This window comes from Cucurbita pepo, chromosome LG01 (genome assembly GCF_002806865.2).
Source record: "Cucurbita pepo subsp. pepo cultivar mu-cu-16 chromosome LG01, ASM280686v2, whole genome shotgun sequence".
NCBI classification, from domain to species: domain Eukaryota; kingdom Viridiplantae; phylum Streptophyta; class Magnoliopsida; order Cucurbitales; family Cucurbitaceae; genus Cucurbita; species Cucurbita pepo.
The window spans coordinates 7,961,296-7,983,311 of record NC_036638.1 but is presented as its reverse complement, the minus strand read 5'-3'; the positions used below and the strand labels follow the sequence as shown (position 1 = coordinate 7,983,311).

Below are 22,016 nucleotides of genomic sequence, written 5' to 3'. Positions count from 1 at the left end.
TCTTTTAAGGTAAAGTGTGAATCTATGTTTACGTGCCATTGAGCCAAAAAAAAATAACACATATCAAAGTAAGAGACGGTTGATATTGGAAAATGAGCAAAGATTTGAAGGGTATGGTAGAGACAATATAATGAAAAGGAAAGAAGATTGAGAGATATTACATTTGGAAGCACTTTAAGAAACAGTTTGTCAAACTGCCTAACCAAACCGCTTTGCTTTCGGTCTCCCCACTTGCTTTCTACCTCTTTCCAAAATATAACAATTCAAACTCACCGCTAATAAATATTGTCCACTTTAGTCTAGTACATATTATCATTATTAGCTAAGAATTTGATATAGTTATTTAACTTGTAGGATTAAAAATTAATTTCCCCTAAATTTAAATTAAAAACAAATGATTACCCATTATATTATTGAGAAATTGCCTGAATAACTCATAAATGATAGAGATTATACAAAACTCTAATTTTAATTACATTATGGTGACAAGACATTATTTTAATGGAAACTTGATAGGACATCTGAAGGACAGTTTATAAAAATTCAAATAAAAAATAATTAAGAATCTGACATTTCACCTTAAATTAGCTTTAATATCATTTCACATTAATACTTTTTGTTATTTCTTTAAATAATATATATTTTTTTTACTTTTCAAATTTTATTTTTATATTTTGGTAAAAATTTTGTTTAAAAACTAGTAGTTTGTTTGATGGACTTTTTTATTAATAAAAAAATGGAAGAAAATCGTTATTAAAAAAAAATTAAGGAATTGATTTAATGGTTTTTTTTTTTTTATTATTGAATAAATGTATTTATCTTAATAAATGAAAAATTGAATTAGTTGAAAAGGTAAAATTATTGACATGGACACACCAAGTTGGCAACTTGATGATAGGGATGATCCATCACTTTGAAAAATATCTTCCAATATATATCTTAATTCCTTATTTCATTTACCCTATCAATCCTCAAAATTCATGTATTTTGTCGTAATTATTTAATTAAATTTTAAATATTAATATTTTTGAAGCATTTTAGATATATTTTATGAGATCTCACATCGATTAGAGAGAGAAATGAGTGTCAGCGAAGACGCTAGCCCCGAAAGGGGATATATTGTGAGATCCCACATCGTTCGAAAGGATAATGAAGGATTATTTATAAGAGTGTGAAAACCTCTCTTTGTCAGACTAATTTTAAAAACTTTGATGAGAAGTTCGAAATGGAAAGCTCAAAGAGAACAATATGTGTTGGGTTTGTGCGGTTACATATTTAATATAATTTAACACCCGAGTAAAAGAAGAGTACATGAATGAATCAAGACCACATTCACATGAGAGAAATTCTAAAGATATGATAGCTAAGAAATACTATATCAATTATGTGCATTGGAATGAGAGAGATTCTAAAAATATGACGGCTAAGAAAGACTTAAAAGAATTGAAAGTCATTACCTATATCAACTATGTGTATCTTCCTTTTCAGTGGCTTATAGAAATTTCAAAGTTAAGCGTGTTTTACTTAGAGCAACCCTCAGAGACAAGGAGTAAAAAACGCGACCATATTACATTGGAATGCGCTCCGACGTTACCTAACTGTTTAACTGTCATTAGTTTGTTCCCATTATTAACTGACCCAACCGTTTGATTAGTGTCAATAGGCCCAACCTCCACTGCCCGGCTTCAACTGCCACAACTACATGTTCCAAGCCCATTCAATGAAACATTATAAGAATTTAATATACTATAAATAACTGTAAGGTTAAATTACAATAATAATTTAATTATTATCTACTAAACTTAAAATATCAATAATAATTTAAATCTTACTCAACTAAATTTGAATATAATAATTCATTATATTTTTATTGCGATTTTTACAATTTGAATATAATAATCGATTGAATTATATAAATATTTAATTAATGAACAGTTAAAATTAGTCTTTATTCAATTGTTATTAGTTAATTAATTTAAATGACTAAATTTAAAATTTTATTAGAAGTATATGACTAAAATTAAGATTTATTAAAACTATAGGCAAAAATTAAATAATTAAAAATGTATAAAATTCAAAATAAGGACTAAAGTGATATTTTAGTATAAAAATTTGAAAACAAACAAAAAAAAAAAACAATAAATTCCCATTAATAAACGTCGTAGCTGCGCGATCGGAACCCGCCGGCGTAGGGAGACATTAAAATCACTACCAGTACGCGCGTAGAAGAACAGTCAAAGCTCCCAAACGACGAGACTCGCCAATCGACGAGTTGAACATTTCAAACTCGTCGTCTGTATTAAAAACTGGCATTCACCAAGAAATTTCGTCTTCTTAACCAATCTCCATTTCGCCGTACAAAGAGATGAATCGCTGGACGGTTAATCGCCGTTCGTCGTCAACTGCTAGCCTCTCTGTTTCACTATTGGATTGAGTCACTGTGAGGCATTTTCATTTTTGTCTATAAGGTAATTAAGAAGTTTCCAATATTTTCTTCATTTAGTGGTTGGAATTTGATTTTGACAACTTATTTTCACTTTTTCCANGGAGAAAATTAAACGAAAAGAAAAAACAGAAAAGCGTGTGGAATCTTTGAGATCTTATATATTCCGCCACTAACTAAGCGATGATTCTTTAGAAGATTTCAGAAGCACATCTGTTCGTTAATCAATGGCGTGGTGGAGGAATTTCGTTTCGTTCTTTTCCTTCCGCAGTTCCTCCAGTAGATTTCAGGTCCGTTTTCTGTAATAATTCTGTTAAGTTGAATAACTTTGTTATTTGAAAACTTGTTGAAATTTTCCTTCGATTCTTTGTTTTTGAGCGTTTTTCAGGGCTCAGATGCTGCAGCACATACAATCAAATCCCATGGAGCCAGGGTTGCTAAGAATCATTTACATGACTGGCTGATTCTGCTACTACTTGTTGTGATCGAAGTGATTTTAGTGTCTGTTCATCCATTTTATCGCTATGTGGGAAAGGATATGTTGACAGATCTTAAGTTTCCTTTCAAAGATAATACAGTACCTGTCTGGTCTGTACCTGTAAGTTTAGCCTTTATTCTCTCTTCTCCTCTATTTGTTTGTTTCCACTTTTTGATAATATTCATAAGATGTTCATATTCTAGAGGAAAATTTGATCTGAAATAACTTTTTAAGTTCTTAAAAATACTTTTGAAACGCTTGAGAAGCGGAATTTGACACAACCTGATGTGTCTTTTGATTGTATTGATTCAATCCGTTTAACTTTTGCAGCCAAGAAAGCGAGATTTTGTCTATGTTTTAAACAGAATTGGCTCTGTTACATTCATAAGTCATATTATATGTTCAATCTTAGCCGTGTAGTTAACAGTGTTTGTTTGTTTCCCTTTTGTTTGTCAGTTGTATGCTGTGATATTGCCTATTTTCGTATTCTTGATTGTCTATATACGACGGAGGGACGTCTATGATTTTCACCACGCCATTTTAGGTACCTTCTTTATGCAACTAAGACAAGTTACCCATAAAAAGCGATTACGGGCGTGTTTGGAATGAGTTTCTAAGTACTTAGCTAAAAACACTTTTTTGAGCTCTTAGAAAGTCATTACAAATATGTCCAACAATTTCACTAATCCGTGTTCATTTGTTCTTATAAATAGGCCTCTTGTTTTCTGTGTTGATCACTGCGATTATCACAGATGCTATAAAAAACGGCGTTGGTCGCCCTCGACCAAACTTCTTTTGGCGTTGTTTTCCCGATGGAATAGAGGTACAAAATATTTCATTTTTTTAGAGATTGAAACAAAACATACATTGTTAGAGCTATCCTTATAAAGCGTGACGTTTTTCTTGTCGATTCAGGCATACGATCGAACGGGAAACGTGATATGTCACGGGAAAGAGAGCGAAATAAGAGAAGGACACAAGAGTTTCCCGAGTGGCCATACTTCTTGTAAGCAAATGATTTGTAATGTGTGCTTGAAGGATATGTTGGTGTTAGTGTTAGTGACATGTTTTTTATTTTGTAGGGTCCTTTGCAGGGTTGGGATTTCTTGCACTGTACATATCTGGAAAAATCCAAGCATTTGACGGGAAAGGACATGTTGCAAAACTATGCCTTGTATTTCTCCCTTTGCTTGGTGCTGCACTTGTGGGAGTTTCTCGAGTGAATGATTATTGGCACCATTGGCAAGATGTGTTTGCTGGAGCCATTATAGGTTTCTGCTAAAACATTACAATCATCAACTGATTCACAATGATTAGTTTTTAGATTTCTCATGTCTTTTGTGAATTTTAATGATCGTTTCTTTTGACAGGATGGGTCGTTTCTGCATTTTGCTACCTTCAATTCTTCCCTCCTCCCAGTAACGACAAAGGTACTGATAAACGAAAGTGTTTTAGAAACATTTTTTTAAGTTCTTGAAAAGTCATTCCAAGTAGACCTGAAATACACGCTTTACGTTTATGGTCCAAAAGTGAAGATTTTGAAAACGTCATTTAAATGTTTCCAATGTTCTTAAACACAGTAGCACGTTCAAAAACAGCGAAAACATGACCAACGTCAAACGCACTTTTTTAAGTATCGATCTAAGCTTAGTTGGTAGTGTTTATTGTGGCCTAAAGGATTGTGTGTGGTTGTAGGATGGGGTCCATATGCTTACTTCATAGCACAGGAGGAGTTCTATAGCAGCAGGGATAATGCAGCAGCAGCAGCAGCTCAATCTGTGGTGATTGTTGATGCGCCAATTGCAGGGGGACAGCCAAGACCTTTCCATAACCAAACCTACCATCAAATGGAAATGGGGGCTGCCCAATAACCCTGTTTCTTTCTTCTTCTCTTTGTGTATCTTTTCTTTTTCGTAATATAGTCCCTTGTATTTAAAAATATGCAATTTAGCCCTTCTTATTTTACCAGCTTTTCATTCTTACCCTTTCATAGATGAATTTACTCTCCGCACAGTCGTAAGACCATGTATGGGGGCTGACGCCTGCCCAGTACCGAAAGGTTAAGAAAGTTGGTGACCTGATGACAGGGGAGCCAGCGTCCGAAGCCCCGGTGAACGGCGGCCGTAACTATAACGGTCCTAAGATAGCAAAATTTCTTGTCTGGTAAGTTCCGACCCGTACGAAAGGCGTAATGACCTGGGCACTGTCGGTGAAATAGACATGTCTGTGAAGATGCGGGAGTAACCTAATATTTAGTGAATTACAAAGTTTCAAATTAAGAATCAAAATATTAAGAGGAAGAACAGTTAGATAACGTTATATTTTTTTTTCATCTTTTCGAGAAAATGAACATTTTAAATATATTTTCTTGACAAGTAAACAAAGTAAGGAAAAGTCACTTTCCCTTTAAATCATTTCATAAAAAAAACATGTTAAAAAGCATATCTTAAACCATTATTTGTTATTTATAATGTTATATAAATTTGGGATGACATTAAATTACAAGTTTATTCGACAAACTATGAAAGTATACGGACAAATTAAAAAAAAAAAAATCTTTAAATTTGAATTTTATGTTAAATTTATAAATGAAACAAATTTGAAAATTAAGAAACTAAAAATGAATTTAGTTAAAAGTTTAATTTTAAAAAACAATACTGGAAAAAGGAATTCTGTACAAATTTGAAAATTAAGAAACTAAAAATGAATTTAGTTAAAAGTTTAATTTTAAAAAACAATACTGGAAAAAGGAATTCTGTTGCACCTTTACTATTACTGCAACAGCCAGTCTGATCCCCAACCTTTTTAAGAAAATAAAAAATAAATTAAAATTTCATATTCCACGTACTTTCCTCCTCTACTTTTTTTTTTTTTAAATAATATAAAATTTATTTTAGCTTTTACATTTAATATATTTTTTTAAGCTTGATATTTGTTTAGTGGAGCTACAAGAAGGAAAATAATATATTATTGTTATTATTATTATTATTTAATGTCCCTTCCATTTCCATTTCTTAGTTAGTACAATAAAGTAAACATTTCTATCTTTTTCTTTTCTTTTTTAAATAGAAAATTATAATTAAAACCAATAACACAAATGGGAACATAACACATTTCAGGATAATTATTTATGGAATTAATTTCAAATTTTAATTTATTTGATTTTATAGTAATAGCAGGAATATCCCATTTTTACTTTATTATTGAAAAATATTTATAACATTTCTAATAAAACTGCTAATATATTTTATTTAATCTATATTATGAATGGATAAATCTGTTCGAAAACAGAGCTATTTTTCAATAGAATTAAGTCCGTTTAGCGTCGAAAGGAGCTATTTTTCCGTAGATTTAAACCCGCTACGAGCTTAGGTTATCTACGAAATAATTGAATAAAATAGAAAAAGGCATTAAATGAAATGATTTAATTGAGGGTTTATTAGGGAAAATGATTTAATTAATTATAAGAGCAGTTGGGGTTTGGATTTGGCAGCTTCGCAGTTCCCACTCCTCTTTACCGCCACGCGCTTTTCTATTCAAATTTCGTAAGGGATTTGGTTTATCAACTTTCTCTCCATACCTACCTTTTCTCTTCCTTCTTCTTCTTCTTCTTCTTCTTCTTCTTCTTCTTCTTCAAACTGGAATCTACTGGTAATTTCTCTGCTCTCTACCATTCTTGCTTCTCTGTTTATGGCGTTTTTCTTTTTCTGTTCTGTGTTGCCTTTCTCTAATCACTCTGCGGGTTCGCTCTTTCACTTCATCGCTGCAAGATGTGCTTCCCTTTCTCCGATGAGATGAGATGAAATGAAATGTGGACAAATCTTTCTGAATAAGTTGATTTGCTGAATTACTTACTAACTTCAGTATTGTGTTTCTTGTTTCTTGCATCTTCTTAGACATTTCTTTGAATGCTTTTCTCTTTTACTATTCTGCGGTTGTTTGAAGCTTTTTCGGTGTGTTTTGAGCCTGATAGCAACTCTAGAGTTGAGATGAGTTAGGTAGGTTTGGTGAGTTTGAATGCTCCTTGGACTGTACGTTCAACTCGTTCTCTACGTTTAAGCTTGCTAAACGAATTTCCGTTGGAAGAACTGTGACACGTTTTCGTTACATGAAGCACACATTTACTTTTTGCTGTAATCTCACTGTTATGCATGCTGGTTATTCTCGTTCTATTTGGCATGAATAGTCTACTAGGGTTCTAATGTAGAAGTTCCTTTTTCGTCTTGCTTGATCTTTGTCATTTTTACATCATTTGCGGCTTTTCTCTTGGAAAATTCCTTGTGTAATATGAATTTCATGATAAATTTCATGGTTATGACTGATTCTGATCATACTTTTCTTGCTTTATTTTTGTGTACGTGAGAAGCCCCATGTACTGTGCACTAATTCAATTTCTTACGTGATAGTGCTTAAATTACACAATACGTTTTCTTTACCAATCCAATTATTTTCATTTTCTTATGTTATCAGTTCACGGACAAAATGCCAGAAATTCAGTTGGGTACACATACTGTGAGGTCTCATGGAGCTCGTTTAGCAAGAATCCATATGCATGATTGGTTAATCCTTTTGCTTCTTGTGGTGATAGAGGTTGTGTTAAACGTTATCGAACCATTTCATCGCTTTGTTGGACAGGAGATGATGACAGACCTCAAACACCCACTGCAAGATAATACTGTTCCCATTTGGGCAGTTCCAGTATGTTTTGAAACTGTCTTTACTAGTATTATAGTGAATTCTATGGTTATTTATTTTCCTGACATTATTGTCAAAGTAAAAAAAATAAAATCTTGTTTTTCCTGTTACAGATAATTGCGATATTGATACCTGTTATCGTATTTCTTATCTACTATTTCATTAGAAAGGATGTATATGATCTCCACCATGCCATATTGGGTATCTCTTCTTCCTCTCTCATTTATAATCATTGGAAAACCTTGTAGTTCTGGACAACCTTGCCAAGCATAACATTTAACGATTGCTCATGCTTGTTCAGGACTATTGTTTGCTGTTTTGATAACTGGAGTAATGACTGATGCTATTAAGGATGCTGTTGGTCGGCCACGTCCAGACTTCTACTGGCGCTGTTTCCCTGATGGCAAAGGGGTTTGTTTTTCATTTTTGTATTCTCCCCTAGTTTTCATATTTGTGCACATGGAAACGTCTTTCATGTTCCTATTCCCCTATCCTTTTTTCTTTACATTGGCACTCATTATAAGATTGGTGCTTGATATGTGCAGGTGTTTGATCGAAACACAACAGGTGTTTTATGTACAGGAGATAAGAATGTTATTAAAGAAGGATATAAAAGTTTCCCGAGTGGGCATACTTCCTGTAAGATAGACGCATACTTCTGAATTATGTTTTATGACTGTCTGTGAGTGTCTATTTTTACCATTTTTTTGTCATTATTTATTTACTAAAACAATTGCAAGTGCAACATGCTTTCCTTGTTTTTAATTATCATTCAAAAGGGCAATGATGTTCAGCATGTTGCTGAGAAAACTAAATAGCAACCCTTTATGTCTGTTATATTTTCTCCTGGCAACCAATATCTGAAGAAATGAAAAGTATTAGTGTGCCAATTCCCAGGGACAAAGGAAGTTTCTTACTATTTTGTATCAGCTTTGCTTCTTCAGCACCTGTAATTTCAGTTTAATGGAATTAGACACATTTCCTTTGTTACTTTCAGTGTTATGAGCGTCTTATTCAGATCCCATATTTTGGTAGATGATTGAATAGAAGTATACTTTTATCTTTTTAAAACTACCAATCCAGACTATCCAGTCGCAGATTGACAATGTTGGCCTAATCTACAAAGTCTTATCACTCCTTTCCCATTGTACTTGAAGCCTGAAAATTCTTTGAACTGAGAACACTTAACTTTGCATCTTTTTTTAAAGGTCCAAAGTTGAGCCATTGAAAAAGGTTATGGATATCCAAGCTAGACCTACTAAGGCTTTGATTTTTTTCACCATAAGTAGTAATTCATGTTGTGGATTAATGCATACATAGCTTATTTGTGACAAACGCATCACCTTTGTCTTTTTTCTTCTTTTCAGTTTATTTTCTCTCACTTGTGTTTATTTATGCTTATTAACGTAGAAAGCTGTCGATATGCAGGGTCTTTTGCTGGCCTTGGATTTCTTGCTTTGTATTTGTCTGGGAAAATAAGGGCATTTGACCAAAGGGGCCACGTTGCAAAACTTTGTATTGTCTTCCTACCCCTGCTTATTGCAGCTCTTGTTGGTGTCTCTCGAGTCGATGACTATTGGCATCACTGGCAAGATGTTTTTGCTGGGGGCCTTCTCGGTTAGTTACTCCAAATCTTTATTCATTTGCTCTGACTTTCATACACGCTCCTTTTGCTTTTTTCTTATCTGAAACTTCTTTGCAGGACTGACACTTGCTTCATTCTGTTATCTGCAATTCTTTCCAGCGCCTTATCTCATTGATGGTATGGTCCACAATATCGTTAATGCTATGATAGTAGCTCTACTTTTACATTCAATGAAGCAATAATTTGTCCATGATAAATTTATCATTTCTTTTTCCCAATAATCGACTTTTTAACATTTGTTCCATGTTAGTCCTACTCTTGATTCTTTGACCGTGCATTGAGACCCTTCTCGCATGGTTCAAAGTAGTTATTTTTTATTCTCTGTTTTATAACTTTATAACCCTGTTAACAGAAACATTGATTGGTTGGGTGATAACATAATCTTTGGACTAAATCTTCCTCGTGCAACATGAGGTAGCATTATAAAATTATAAATTTAACTGGGATGTTAATCTGGATTATTGAGTTGTCGGATCTGGACCTCATTAATTATCACAGATTTTATTTGCCCTAGTCCTAATTTTAAAGCAAGCTTAGATTGTTGATTTTTAATGTTGTTGACCGGAAGAAGTGGCTGTAAGATATAGTTGTTTAGATAAATGAATATTATGGCAAATGATCTGTATAGATGTGCGCATATAGAAAAGATAGGATTTGTCTACTTTCTTCTTTTATCGCTTGCAGCTAGTTTTACTTTTCCAATGTATGAAAAAAAAAAAAAAAAAAAAAAAAAAAAAAAAAAAAAAAANGATGCTATTAAGGATGCTGTTGGTCGGCCACGTCCAGACTTCTACTGGCGCTGTTTCCCTGATGGCAAAGGGGTTTGTTTTTCATTTTTGTATTCTCCCCTAGTTTTCATATTTGTGCACATGGAAACGTCTTTCATGTTCCTATTCCCCTATCCTTTTTTCTTTACATTGGCACTCATTATAAGATTGGTGCTTGATATGTGCAGGTGTTTGATCGAAACACAACAGGTGTTTTATGTACAGGAGATAAGAATGTTATTAAAGAAGGATATAAAAGTTTCCCGAGTGGGCATACTTCCTGTAAGATAGACGCATACTTCTGAATTATGTTTTATGACTGTCTGTGAGTGTCTATTTTTACCATTTTTTTGTCATTATTTATTTACTAAAACAATTGCAAGTGCAACATGCTTTCCTTGTTTTTAATTATCATTCAAAAGGGCAATGATGTTCAGCATGTTGCTGAGAAAACTAAATAGCAACCCTTTATGTCTGTTATATTTTCTCCTGGCAACCAATATCTGAAGAAATGAAAAGTATTAGTGTGCCAATTCCCAGGGACAAAGGAAGTTTCTTACTATTTTGTATCAGCTTTGCTTCTTCAGCACCTGTAATTTCAGTTTAATGGAATTAGACACATTTCCTTTGTTACTTTCAGTGTTATGAGCGTCTTATTCAGATCCCATATTTTGGTAGATGATTGAATAGAAGTATACTTTTATCTTTTTAAAACTACCAATCCAGACTATCCAGTCGCAGATTGACAATGTTGGCCTAATCTACAAAGTCTTATCACTCCTTTCCCATTGTACTTGAAGCCTGAAAATTCTTTGAACTGAGAACACTTAACTTTGCATCTTTTTTTAAAGGTCCAAAGTTGAGCCATTGAAAAAGGTTATGGATATCCAAGCTAGACCTACTAAGGCTTTGATTTTTTTCACCATAAGTAGTAATTCATGTTGTGGATTAATGCATACATAGCTTATTTGTGACAAACGCATCACCTTTGTCTTTTTTCTTCTTTTCAGTTTATTTTCTCTCACTTGTGTTTATTTATGCTTATTAACGTAGAAAGCTGTCGATATGCAGGGTCTTTTGCTGGCCTTGGATTTCTTGCTTTGTATTTGTCTGGGAAAATAAGGGCATTTGACCAAAGGGGCCACGTTGCAAAACTTTGTATTGTCTTCCTACCCCTGCTTATTGCAGCTCTTGTTGGTGTCTCTCGAGTCGATGACTATTGGCATCACTGGCAAGATGTTTTTGCTGGGGGCCTTCTCGGTTAGTTACTCCAAATCTTTATTCATTTGCTCTGACTTTCATACACGCTCCTTTTGCTTTTTTCTTATCTGAAACTTCTTTGCAGGACTGACACTTGCTTCATTCTGTTATCTGCAATTCTTTCCAGCGCCTTATCTCATTGATGGTATGGTCCACAATATCGTTAATGCTATGATAGTAGCTCTACTTTTACATTCAATGAAGCAATAATTTGTCCATGATAAATTTATCATTTCTTTTTCCCAATAATCGACTTTTTAACATTTGTTCCATGTTAGTCCTACTCTTGATTCTTTGACCGTGCATTGAGACCCTTCTCGCATGGTTCAAAGTAGTTATTTTTTATTCTCTGTTTTATAACTTTATAACCCTGTTAACAGAAACATTGATTGGTTGGGTGATAACATAATCTTTGGACTAAATCTTCCTCGTGCAACATGAGGTAGCATTATAAAATTATAAATTTAACTGGGATGTTAATCTGGATTATTGAGTTGTCGGATCTGGACCTCATTAATTATCACAGATTTTATTTGCCCTAGTCCTAATTTTAAAGCAAGCTTAGATTGTTGATTTTTAATGTTGTTGACCGGAAGAAGTGGCTGTAAGATATAGTTGTTTAGATAAATGAATATTATGGCAAATGATCTGTATAGATGTGCGCATATAGAAAAGATAGGATTTGTCTACTTTCTTCTTTTATCGCTTGCAGCTAGTTTTACTTTTCCAATGTATGAAAAAAAAAAAAAAAAAAAAAAAAAAATGCTGCTCTGAACTACCCATTGTATTGTAGTCAATTATGGCTTTAGTGATTCCATAGATGATTTCCGTTGACCAACATTGGTTGTTGCAGTGCATTATAAGATGATGTAACCATCCGATCCATATATTCATGGAATTCTGTAATCTGCAGCTTGTTATGATGGATCCCAANAAAAAAAAAAAAAAAAAAAAGTTGCTGCTCTGAACTACCCATTGTATTGTAGTCAATTATGGCTTTAGTGATTCCATAGATGATTTCCGTTGACCAACATTGGTTGTTGCAGTGCATTATAAGATGATGTAACCATCCGATCCATATATTCATGGAATTCTGTAATCTGCAGCTTGTTATGATGGATCCCAAGCTTTTCCTACTGCCTTCGTTAGAATTTTTTCATTTTCTGTTCAGCCGGTTCAAAACTTGTAACAATATCCTATCTGTAGTCAACAACTGTAATTGTCTTTCTAATTCTTGTATGCAATTGCTATAAAAGCAGTCCTTGAGCATTAATGTCTTTCCAAATCTGATTCTTGAGCATTGATTTCGTTCTTGAACTAACTCTTTTGTAATTTTGCGCCTTTTATTTGCAGGTTGGGGACCTCATGCATACTTTCAGATGTTAGCAGAGTCTCGTAACGAAGTTCAAGCGTTGTCTCCGAATGCCAATAATATTAACATGCAGCAATTAGAAATGGAGAGTGTCTACATTCAACCTCAGCATCCGATGAGATTCGACACACAGGACTCTAGCCCCATGCTGAACAGATTAGAGAGTGGAACAAGAATCTGACCTCGAGCATCGCCCCTTGTTACGATCAGATTGGGTACATAGGTAGGGAGGATGTGATAGTCTTCTGAAACAAAATACTCCTAGATGGGCTTGAAATGAAGATGATCACTTCTGTTATTTATATTCTTTGATTCTTTGTCTTCATTTCCCTCTGCTTTTGATGACTGCTTATTTGAGTTTTTTGGTTTGGAGTTGTGAAATTATTATTTTGATCCCAATTTTGCATACTGATTAGGATGGAACAGAATTTAATTCATTTCCCGTCTTGTTCTTATCTGTGAGGATTTGCATGTCTTGAGTCGTGGTTTGACATTGACCAGAGTGAATTACCTGTTTACCCCTATTACCCCTGACATGGATAGGTGAAACATAAATACAAAGACAAATATTTGTGGGATTGTATATATTAAAACCAAACACTAATGATTGAATCATCTTAAATACTAAATTTTCATTAATAAATTAATTGTAGATTGTAACTACTTTTGTTTGATAAAATTAAGAAAATTATCATCTACTTTTTTTAAAAATAGTACGATAAGCCAATGAAATTTTTTTTATTATTAGATTTTTGCACGTGAAAATTATGCTTAAATAATTTAAAAATGAGATTCTAGATTGATTCACTTATAAAAATTCTGGGTGGGAATGTAAATACGAGGTGGAAGAAGAAACCGAACGAGCAAATTTGATTTGATTGTATGAAGGTTCAAACCTGCATTGAATAACATTTTAAACTGAAACATGGAATGTTGTGGTCTGAAAATGATATGAATCAGCTGATGTCTTATTTACTTTAAATGAATCTGCAAACTCATTTCCCTTTATGGTTGTTGCTTGCAAGCACAAAAACCTCATAACTTTTTTGAACTAAGAAGCTAAAACGCTCAACATTGGTGGCAAAGACAAGTTTCAAAGCCATGATGATAGCCTCCAATTCTAATGTTGCAGATCAGTGTTTGGTTCAAAACTTAGAATGTGTGTATGTATGTATGTATTTTCATCCCATTTCAAGTTGTAGTCATGCATTTAGCCATTCTGAGTATTGATCAATGTCAAAAGAGTTCATCTTACCATCATAACAGCAATACACCATTGGATCTTCTTCGGTATTGTTCAGCAAATCATCAAGTTCCTTCAGTGCAACATTCTGATTCAAAGACCCTGCAATCACCGAATGCGCTCCCGACCTGATATTGTCAACATCATAACAGCCCGCCATGTTCTGAGCAAATTCCAACTCTTGAACTGCATGTGGGTAGTGATTATCAGCTGAAAGGAAGGGACAATCTTCATGATCCCCACCAAAGTATTGGAAGTTGGAATGAGATAAACTTTCGTTCTTGTAAAGCTCGTCGGTGAAGATACGGTTGTTGTCGTCAACGAGGTTTGGCCCTTCAAAGCCTCCATAAGTACTTTTATATGAACATGAGTTTTGCTGGTTCATCATCCTGAGATGACAATTAAAAACATCTTGAGAAGGCAGTCTATGAGCATTCAAGCAGCTCGGGACCTGTAGTTGTCTCAGCTGGTTGCCTGTAATGTTTGAGCTGTAACTTGGTTGGCCTAATATGTTTGTCATGCTATTGCACTTTGTTGGTAACTCTTGAACTTGGTTTGTGCCAAGTGAAGTGCATGCATCACTTTCTGTCATCTTGTTTAAATGCTTCACTTGAGATTTGAATTTCTGAAAATCAGAAGCAAAGTTAGTGATAGAACTCAAAAAGGGAAATTTATTGCTAAAATGAAATGCAAGATAAAATATAATAGTTTTTCAATATGAACACTTAGAACATTTGCTGTTAAACCTCTAACAGACATGTTTCTAAAGATGTTTCTAAAAGGAGTGACCCTCTTTGTTTTATTCCCTTTGTAAATATTGGTTAACTACGTGATCGACCGTGTTTCCCTGTTCGATGTGACTTGAAGAACATTTTGTGGAGATAATGACTTGCGTCGATTCTAAATCATCGAACCTTCCAATCCAATTTTGGTCTTTTTTGCATGTGGAACCACATAGTGCCTCCTATGCTGTCACTCCTCAAAAGCCCACAAGAAAGAACTAAATGCTAATTATCGTTGAACTATTCTCGTTTTGATATACATTGGATCGGTTATACTAATGTACTTTAGCATATACTACGCAAAATCATATACTTGGCCAATAAAACATGAATAGGCCAATATCAATAATAATAGTAATGAACTTTAATTCCCATACAGAGAGAGAGAATGAATTTTAGAGGGAACCTGGAGGTGACTTGCGACTTGGCGAAGCGTTAAGGATGGCTCATTCATCATCTTCAGGATAATTTTAGGGCTCGATTCTGTGAACACAAAAATCATCAAACAAATCGGTGAACAATTTAATCAAACTCACAGCAAAAACAGGATGAACATGAACAGAACGAGCAATTTACTTCTATTTCCAAGTTTGCTCAATGCTTCTGTAAACTTCCGATGCAATTTCGAGCTCCAAACAATCCGCGACCTCTTGTGTGTGCGATCATTTCTGTTCGTCTTCTCTTCCACATTCATCGTTTCCAGGTAATCAAACACAGTCGCTGAAGGCTTCAATCTCGCTTCTCTGTCTCCACATTTTTCCTTTTCTTCTTCTTCTTCTTCTTCTTCTTCTTCAATCGGATTCCACTCTACTCCTCCTGCAACGTTCGAAACTCTTCCAAACATTCCGCCAATGTGAGATTTCTTCGCTTGATTCGTATTTTCTCCCAAATTCCTCGCCCTAGGGTTTCTGATTTTCCTGTATACGATTTGCCAAACAAGCTCGATATCCTCCATTGAAATCGGTTTTTCGAGGAAGTGATAGCCCCATTCAGCTATAGCTCTACCAGACGTCTTCATATCCCTCTCCGGCGACATCACTGCTCGAATCGCAAGCTTCAGAACGATTATTGAAGACATAATAGCTTCGAAAAGAAAGATCCAGGAAGAAAAAACATAGGAATTCTGAAATCTTACAGATGATCGGAATGCCAGTTTGATTCAGAATCGAGAGCGCATTCATATTCGATTCAGTGGCATTTGCCATTACAAGGTTGAACGGCTCATGTTTCTCCTCTATAATCATCGTTAAAGCTGCATCTGCTTCTTCAGTGGTCGTAACTGGGAAGAACAAAGGTTAGCTGATTTTTTCTTTTTTTCAATATAAATTTTTTAGATTATACAAATATTTTCCCTTTCACCATGCATGCATGTTTGCATCTCTTTTATATATATATATATACTCTCTCATCGTATGATATTGTCCACTTTTGAGTGGAAGTTCCCTTGGCTTTACTTTAGGCTTATCCAAAATGTCTCATAGCAATAGAGATAATATTTCTCACTTATAAATCCACGATCTTCTACGAAAGTAATCAATGTGGGACTTTCTCTCTCAATAATTTTCAACATAACAAACATCTGATTGAATTTATATTAGAAATAATTAAAAGGGTAACGAAAAACATAATTCTTTTTAAATTTTAATCGGGAATTAAAATATATATTAAAAAAAACAGAAAAATAATAAAGAAAATACCTTTGTATGAGAAATTTTGAAGCATTGAAGCAATGGATCGGAGAGAGTGCTTGTCATGATCCACCACAAGAACATGAATCCCTTTGGCAAAACTTGGAATGCCTTTGCTCCCCATTTTTTTTTTTTTTTTTAATTTTCACAAATTCACAGTCCCAAGGGTTTAATAATTTATGTGTGGATATATATATATATATATATATATATATATATATAATATGGGAGATTAATTAATTTAATTGAAATTAATTATCATCTTAAAATGGAAAGCTTTTGCAAAATCATTCATTTAATCCATGAAACAAACTTTGACCTCCATTTCCATATTTTAATTGCATTCAAACTTTGATTCATTTCATTGCAATTTTTATTTTAAAACTTTGGTAAAAAATTACCATTATGGGAATTTGGGGTGGACAAAAATCTTATCTTAAAAAAAAAACCATAATTAATTATTTTTTTAATTTAAATATAAGTTTTGAAGGGTCGCGTACTACTAAACAAGTCTTTTGGAGTTTATCTAAACATAAATTATCGATTATTATAAAAAATGTCGAATATTATATTTTTATTTAATCTATTTCAACGTAACTTCGATTCAATATAAACTATATTTGTAGTTGCTAGAGAACAATCGTATCAATAACAATGTCTTGTCTTTTTGTGACAATTATAATATTTAATTTGATCGATCTACTTTTCAATTTAATAAAATTGTTGTAATCTAATTTGAGTCACTAAAAATTTTAAATTTGGTTGATTTAGTTTTTTTTTTTTTTCAAATGTTTAATAAATCTTTAAAATTTTAAATTTAGGTGGATTTTAAAAATTTTAAATTTTGTATTTAATATTTATTAAAATACTGAGGTTTAGACAAAAGGAATTTAAAATTTCAAAATAAAAATTTTATTTAATAGATTAGTTAATTTAAAAAAAAAAAACAAAATTGAAATTAAAAGTAAGATTTATTTTAAAAACATTTTAAAAGTTTTGTAAATATATTAATAAAAAACTAAAAATCGAAAATAAAATGATTTGAGGATCACATTCGAAACTTGAAAGTTCGGTCGCCCCAACCAATCGGGCAAATAATTAGGGTCGACCCGTACCCGTTAAACCGATTTGGATACACATGCAAACCGACCCATTATTCGCTAGGTAACCCTTCGACTTCAAACGGACGGTGAGTTTAAATTTTTCCCGCCGGATCCGACGAATATTGATCGGAGAAGAAGCGGAAGAGTTCAGATTTCGAGGCCTTTGACAATGGCAAGTCTCTTTCTCTCTTTAATTTCATGGCCACGGACGCTTTTCTTTATCATCTTTACTCGTGGTTTCTCCTCCTCTCTCACTTATCATTTCTTACTTTGAGTTCTTGATTTCAGGCGGATTATGCTGAAGAATTTGAGCCTTTGTTCGATTACAGCCGCGTTCAGCCTCGCTCCGTTGATTGTCTCGATGGTAATAGTTCTCAAGCATGGATGATATTGGAATTTAACGAAAGTCGGAAATTTTCTATCATTTATTATTCTCGCTTGAGCAAGAAATGTCGAAATTGAATTTCCTTGTCCTTGCAATTTTGGAAATTGATGGTGATTTTGTGCTTTATTTTTCTCCTGTTTGGACTAAAAACATTAGACGAAGATTCAGACGCGTGCATGTCTCCGGAACCTTTTTCAAAGCGATCAAGGATTTTAAATCCGGCGGTATATTATTCCCTTCATGTAGTGAAATAGTAGATTTTCTGTCTGCACAATGCTTAAAATTAATGTTCGTTGAAACTGTCAGTGAAGGTAGCCTAAAACGATCGTTCCCTTTCAATCAATATTTAGGTTACGAGTTTGGTGGATGGTAACCCAAAAGAGAAACAAGTGGAAATTGTAGATGAAGAGGAAGATTGGCTGCCTCCTCCACCAAAGGTGTTAGTTGATGCAAAGAATATGTGTGGGGAAGATTCCACATTGAAGGAGTTAAGGTATTCACACTTAGTGGTATGCATCTATTGCTTGGTTGATCCATTGATATAATAAAACGGAACTCTTATTCTTTATGTGCGTAAGCTGCTATGGCATGTGTCTCTTCCTGTATTGATAGGTTAAAGAAGCTAGAGTTGGCCTTAGTTGCACTATCTGCTAAAAACTTGTTGCGAGAAGTGGAGGAATCTGCAAAAATGGATGTTGGAAACACGCCCCAGGATCCCCTGGAGCCTGCTTTGGATGACCAAATTCCAATTGCTTCTAAAGAGAGAGCAAAGATTGTTATTTCTGTACGAGACAGTGAGAAGGAGGAGCTCAAACAGTTTCGCCTTTTCATGGTATGTTCTTATAGTGCAACCATCCCTTTTTGTCAATATATCTCATTGTTTACGATCACTGTTTTTGTTATACGTGCTAGATGCCATTTATTTGCCCTATAATCTTTCATTAGTAAGCATGTTTAGAATAGTATGTAGGGAAATGAATAAATTTTGTGAGTTTGAGTTGAAAAATAAGAGAGAGAACGAATTGGGTATAGACTAACATAGCAAATCTTGAAACATTGATTAATGAAAAAGGGTGTTTTGTGAATAATTGTAATTCTTCCAATTGATCGTTAAAAGGCAGAACAAACTTAAACTTTCTTCTTTAAATTCCTAACTTCGGAGAGGTTGTCTCTTTAGCATCTTAGACAAAAAGTTTGGTTAAGGTCTTTTGTTACTTTCTGTAATAGCCTAAGCCCACAGCAAGTAGATATTGTCCGCTTCAGCCCGTTACGTATCATGTTAGTCTCACGGTTTTAAAATGTGTTTGCTAGGGAGAGGTTTCCACACCCTTATAAGGCATGATTCGTTCTTCTCTCCAACTGATATGGAATCTCACGATCCACCCTCTTGAGGGTCTAGAGTCCTTGCTGGCACATCGCCTGGTATCTAGCTCTGATACCATTTGTTATAGCCTTAGTCAACCGCTAGTAAATATTGTCCACTTCGACTCGTTACGTATCGCTGTCAGCCTCACGGTTTTAAAACATGTCTGTTAGGATAAGGTTTTCACACTTTTATAAGGAATGGTTCGTTCCCCTTTCCAACCAAGATGGGATCTCACACTTTCTTTTAGCAACAGTTATTAGCCACATTTACCTTTCAATTTGATTTTCTTGTACTTTCCTTCCACATTATGATGGCCCTAACTTCTCTATTGTTATATGGTGATCATTAGATTTGAACATAGATGCTGAATGTTACTTTTGTTACATTAGTTTCTGTGTACAGTTTCTGCGATTTTGAATGTGCTTGTTTTAGAACAATGATGGGTCTTTCTCTGATTCATCCACACTTAGATTATGCGAAACTACTATAGATCTCCAATGGTGATGATACTTCGGATGTTATTTGATTGAATTACTTTAGGATAAACTCCCTGATCATAGTACAAAATATAATGCACCATGCCCTGTTGGGTCTTTCTGGCCCTTTTCTCATCTTCTCATCTTCTTATTTTCTGTCTTCATGTATTGCATACATTACCCCGTATATGATTATGACACTTCTGGGAGTGTTCCAAAACATACTCTAATGTGGTTTCGAATTTGAATGTTTTTATAGGATGACAAGTTTGAGCGTCTTTTCAAAATGTACGCAGAGAAACGTAAAATCGATCCCAAGAGTTTGGTTTTCATTTTCGATGGGGATAAAGTCGGCCCAGACGATACCCCAATTGGCCTTGGCATGGAAGACGATGACATGATAGATGTGAACATTAGGCCGAGTTGAGTAACGTGTCTTTTGAGTGTATATTTGGTGAATTAAAATCACCAGTTTTGGGGATGGGGGGAGACTTGGAAAGGTCTACTTTAATACTTTTTACCATATGATGAACAAATCGCTTATGGAAGGAAGTCTGTGAAGGTTCCTTTGGTAAATTTATTTGGTTTTAAACTTGACATTATTTAAAAGTAGTTTAATACCAAATTAATTTTTTAAACATTTTTAACGATTTAGAATCTCACGCGCCACTCCCCATACACTGAACTTATCCAGTCTCCCCTTTTTGGAATTTCGCACCCCACTTTCCACATTCTTCCTTTGATGGGGTCTCGAGTATCCAATGATTGTCCTCCTTTCTTTCCACTTTTGCCCCTCCCCGGAAAATTGCGTTTTTTACACGCGCCTCCTATTCTCCACCTTTTTCCTGTCTAATATGGGATTAATTAATTAATTAATTATAATCGGTTTCTTTTTTTTGTGACGTGTAAATGACGTGTTGGTGACGTTTGGAGGTAGCAACGTCTCTAATGGTATTTTTTTCCCTCTAATTTTTCATTGAAAATAAAGAAAAAAAAAACACTTAATTTATTGTCATAAACGGTGAAAGGGGTTGCTTTTTCATTATATTCTACGTCAAATTTGCGACAAATTAATACGAAAGATTCGAACATTTTTAACTTTGGATCGAAATATATATAAATTAATAGAAAATATGAAGTGAAGTTGTTGGGAGGGATAGTGAAAAGTTGCATAAAAACGCTGACTTTAAAAAGCCATGGGAATTTGGGCTTTTATTTTAACGCTTTTAATTGATTGATGTGGATGACAAATCTATCATAAAGTGAGTGATTATTAGGCTTACCATTTTATTTTTTCTTCATTTATGTGTCTGCTTTTCTCTTTATTTTAATTAGAAAGGGTCAAAACTCTTTTTCCTACACAAAGTACGAAACAGATGTACTAAAATGACGAACATGAGGATTATACATCTCATTGATGAAAGAGCCTCGACAACATGTTGAATGTGAGGAGGGTGTCTTATGAAGACAATGGGATATATTGTAAATTTACAAATAAAAATTTATCAAAAATGTCTACTATTTAGTTTATAAACTTAAATTTATAAATTTGAAAAGATGATAATAAAAGTGTTACAAAATTGAAGGGAAAAATACATATAATTGTGACTTTCAAGGGCATTCCATGTAGAGTCACATCAATCACAAAATTATATAAATATATATTGTTATATTGATATAAGTGGAATATATAAAAGTTTAATATGATAGAAACCAAACCCCTGATTCCACCTTTTGAACGGTCGTCGTCGTCGTCCAAATTTCCATGCACAACCTTCTATGTCTCTTGTGGCTCCCACATCCCACCCCTTCAAAATCATTTATTTATTACTTCTTTTACCAACCCAGATAAAAAAAAAAAATTCCCCTAAAATTTACTGCTTTACCCTGTCCCAGTTGTTTTTACAATAAAAGTAAATATTTTTGTACCTAAACAAAACAAATGCTTTAAATTACGGATCCTATTAAAAATTTCCCCCCACTTTTGTGTTACCCCACCACCATTGACATAACAATAAAGAAAAGAGGTCACATGCCATGTCGCCATTGAAACCCCCCCCCCCCCCCCNAATTCAACCCCAAATTCAACGACCGAACCCCCTCGTTTTCCGAGCTAGTGGAGCTTTTCCCATTCCCCGACACACACAATTCCCCTTTATATACCCCTCTCAATTCCCCGCATTCTCCTCCACCGCCGCTATGCGCACTCCACCCACCGTCTGCGGCGGCCGTCACCCCGACGCCAACTTCGTCGTCCTGTTCGGAGAATGGCCGGGGAGCCGGAAAAGAAAGAAAAAGAAGTGATCTAGCAGC

The 22,016-nt window shown here is 34.2% G+C and overlaps 4 protein-coding genes across 8 annotated transcripts; 3 read left to right on the top strand and 1 right to left on the bottom strand.

Annotated features, from left to right (window-relative positions):
- Positions 1-2,186: 2,186 nt before the first annotated feature.
- On the top strand, positions 2,187-4,903 carry LOC111789419 (lipid phosphate phosphatase 2-like). 2 transcript variants are annotated; one of them, XM_023670199.1, is made up of 9 exons: positions 2,187-2,468; positions 2,642-2,733; positions 2,832-3,041; positions 3,378-3,465; positions 3,635-3,744; positions 3,837-3,927; positions 4,004-4,192; positions 4,292-4,351; positions 4,617-4,903. In XM_023670199.1, exons 2-9 carry the CDS (start codon positions 2,671-2,673, stop codon positions 4,790-4,792), a joined length of 987 nt encoding a protein of 328 aa, XP_023525967.1. In that variant the 5' UTR covers positions 2,187-2,468; positions 2,642-2,670; the 3' UTR covers positions 4,793-4,903. The 2 variants fall into 2 exon arrangements, with proteins under 2 accessions (XP_023525967.1, XP_023525959.1); XM_023670191.1 differs by having other exon boundaries at positions 2,639-2,733.
- A 1,506-nt stretch (positions 4,904-6,409) lies between these two features.
- On the top strand, positions 6,410-13,116 carry LOC111785038 (lipid phosphate phosphatase 2-like). 3 transcript variants are annotated; one of them, XM_023665638.1, is made up of 9 exons: positions 6,410-6,572; positions 7,392-7,619; positions 7,730-7,817; positions 7,918-7,977; positions 10,033-10,082; positions 10,217-10,310; positions 11,100-11,288; positions 11,374-11,433; positions 12,642-13,116. In XM_023665638.1, the coding sequence occupies exons 2-9, from the start codon at positions 7,404-7,406 to the stop codon at positions 12,839-12,841; spliced, it is 957 nt and encodes a 318-aa protein (XP_023521406.1). In that variant the 5' UTR covers positions 6,410-6,572; positions 7,392-7,403; the 3' UTR covers positions 12,842-13,116. The 3 variants fall into 3 exon arrangements, with proteins under 3 accessions (XP_023521406.1, XP_023521313.1, XP_023521368.1); XM_023665545.1 differs by lacking the exons at positions 10,033-10,082; positions 10,217-10,310; positions 11,100-11,288; positions 11,374-11,433 and adding exons at positions 8,162-8,255; positions 9,045-9,233; positions 9,319-9,378 and having other exon boundaries at positions 7,918-8,027; positions 12,642-13,097; XM_023665600.1 differs by lacking the exons at positions 6,410-6,572; positions 10,033-10,082; positions 10,217-10,310; positions 11,100-11,288; positions 11,374-11,433 and adding exons at positions 6,579-6,732; positions 8,162-8,255; positions 9,045-9,233; positions 9,319-9,378 and having other exon boundaries at positions 7,918-8,027; positions 12,642-13,097.
- Positions 13,117-13,607: 491 nt separating this feature from the next.
- On the bottom strand, positions 13,608-15,979 carry LOC111807265 (two-component response regulator ORR24-like). 2 transcript variants are annotated; one of them, XM_023692912.1, is made up of 4 exons: positions 15,821-15,979; positions 15,262-15,723; positions 15,092-15,168; positions 13,608-14,528 (listed from the first exon to the last, which is right to left on the bottom strand). In XM_023692912.1, exons 1-4 carry the CDS (start codon positions 15,927-15,929, stop codon positions 13,863-13,865), a joined length of 1,314 nt encoding a protein of 437 aa, XP_023548680.1. In that variant the 5' UTR covers positions 15,930-15,979; the 3' UTR covers positions 13,608-13,862. The 2 variants fall into 2 exon arrangements, with proteins under 2 accessions (XP_023548680.1, XP_023548689.1); XM_023692921.1 differs by having other exon boundaries at positions 15,262-15,739; positions 15,821-15,910.
- A 1,546-nt stretch (positions 15,980-17,525) lies between these two features.
- LOC111810893 lies at positions 17,526-20,279 on the top strand. The gene is made up of 6 exons (XM_023697727.1): positions 17,526-17,648; positions 17,765-17,840; positions 18,018-18,085; positions 18,212-18,354; positions 18,474-18,693; positions 19,963-20,279. Exons 1-6 carry the CDS (start codon positions 17,646-17,648, stop codon positions 20,128-20,130), a joined length of 678 nt encoding a protein of 225 aa, XP_023553495.1. The 5' UTR covers positions 17,526-17,645; the 3' UTR covers positions 20,131-20,279.
- Positions 20,280-22,016: the final 1,737 nt, after the last annotated feature.

Bases quoted from the DNA above. Each gene is read 5' to 3' on its own strand.
- LOC111789419 (XM_023670199.1), top strand. From the start codon at position 2,671: ATGGCGTGGTGGAGGAATTTCGTTTCGTTCTTTTCCTTCCGCAGTTCC. The intron at 3,466-3,634 runs GTACCTTCTTTA...TCTTATAAATAG, and splicing joins TTTTCACCACGCCATTTTAG to GCCTCTTGTTTTCTGTGTTG. The intron at 4,352-4,616 runs GTACTGATAAAC...GTGTGGTTGTAG, and splicing joins TCCTCCCAGTAACGACAAAG to GATGGGGTCCATATGCTTAC.
- LOC111785038 (XM_023665638.1), top strand. From the start codon at position 7,404: ATGCCAGAAATTCAGTTGGGTACACATACTGTGAGGTCTCATGGAGCT. The intron at 10,083-10,216 runs GTTTGTTTTTCA...TGATATGTGCAG, and splicing joins GTTTCCCTGATGGCAAAGGG to GTGTTTGATCGAAACACAAC. The intron at 11,434-12,641 runs GTATGGTCCACA...TTTTATTTGCAG, and splicing joins AGCGCCTTATCTCATTGATG to GTTGGGGACCTCATGCATAC.
- LOC111807265 (XM_023692912.1), bottom strand. From the start codon at position 15,929: ATGATTATAGAGGAGAAACATGAGCCGTTCAACCTTGTAATGGCAAAT. The intron at 15,169-15,261 runs GTAAATTGCTCG...TTGTGTTCACAG, and splicing joins GAGCAAACTTGGAAATAGAA to AATCGAGCCCTAAAATTATC. The intron at 14,529-15,091 runs GTTCCCTCTAAA...TCTGATTTTCAG, and splicing joins AAGTCGCAAGTCACCTCCAG to AAATTCAAATCTCAAGTGAA.
- LOC111810893 (XM_023697727.1), top strand. The intron at 17,841-18,017 runs GTAATAGTTCTC...TAAAAACATTAG, and splicing joins CTCCGTTGATTGTCTCGATG to ACGAAGATTCAGACGCGTGC. The intron at 18,086-18,211 runs GTATATTATTCC...ATCAATATTTAG, and splicing joins CAAGGATTTTAAATCCGGCG to GTTACGAGTTTGGTGGATGG.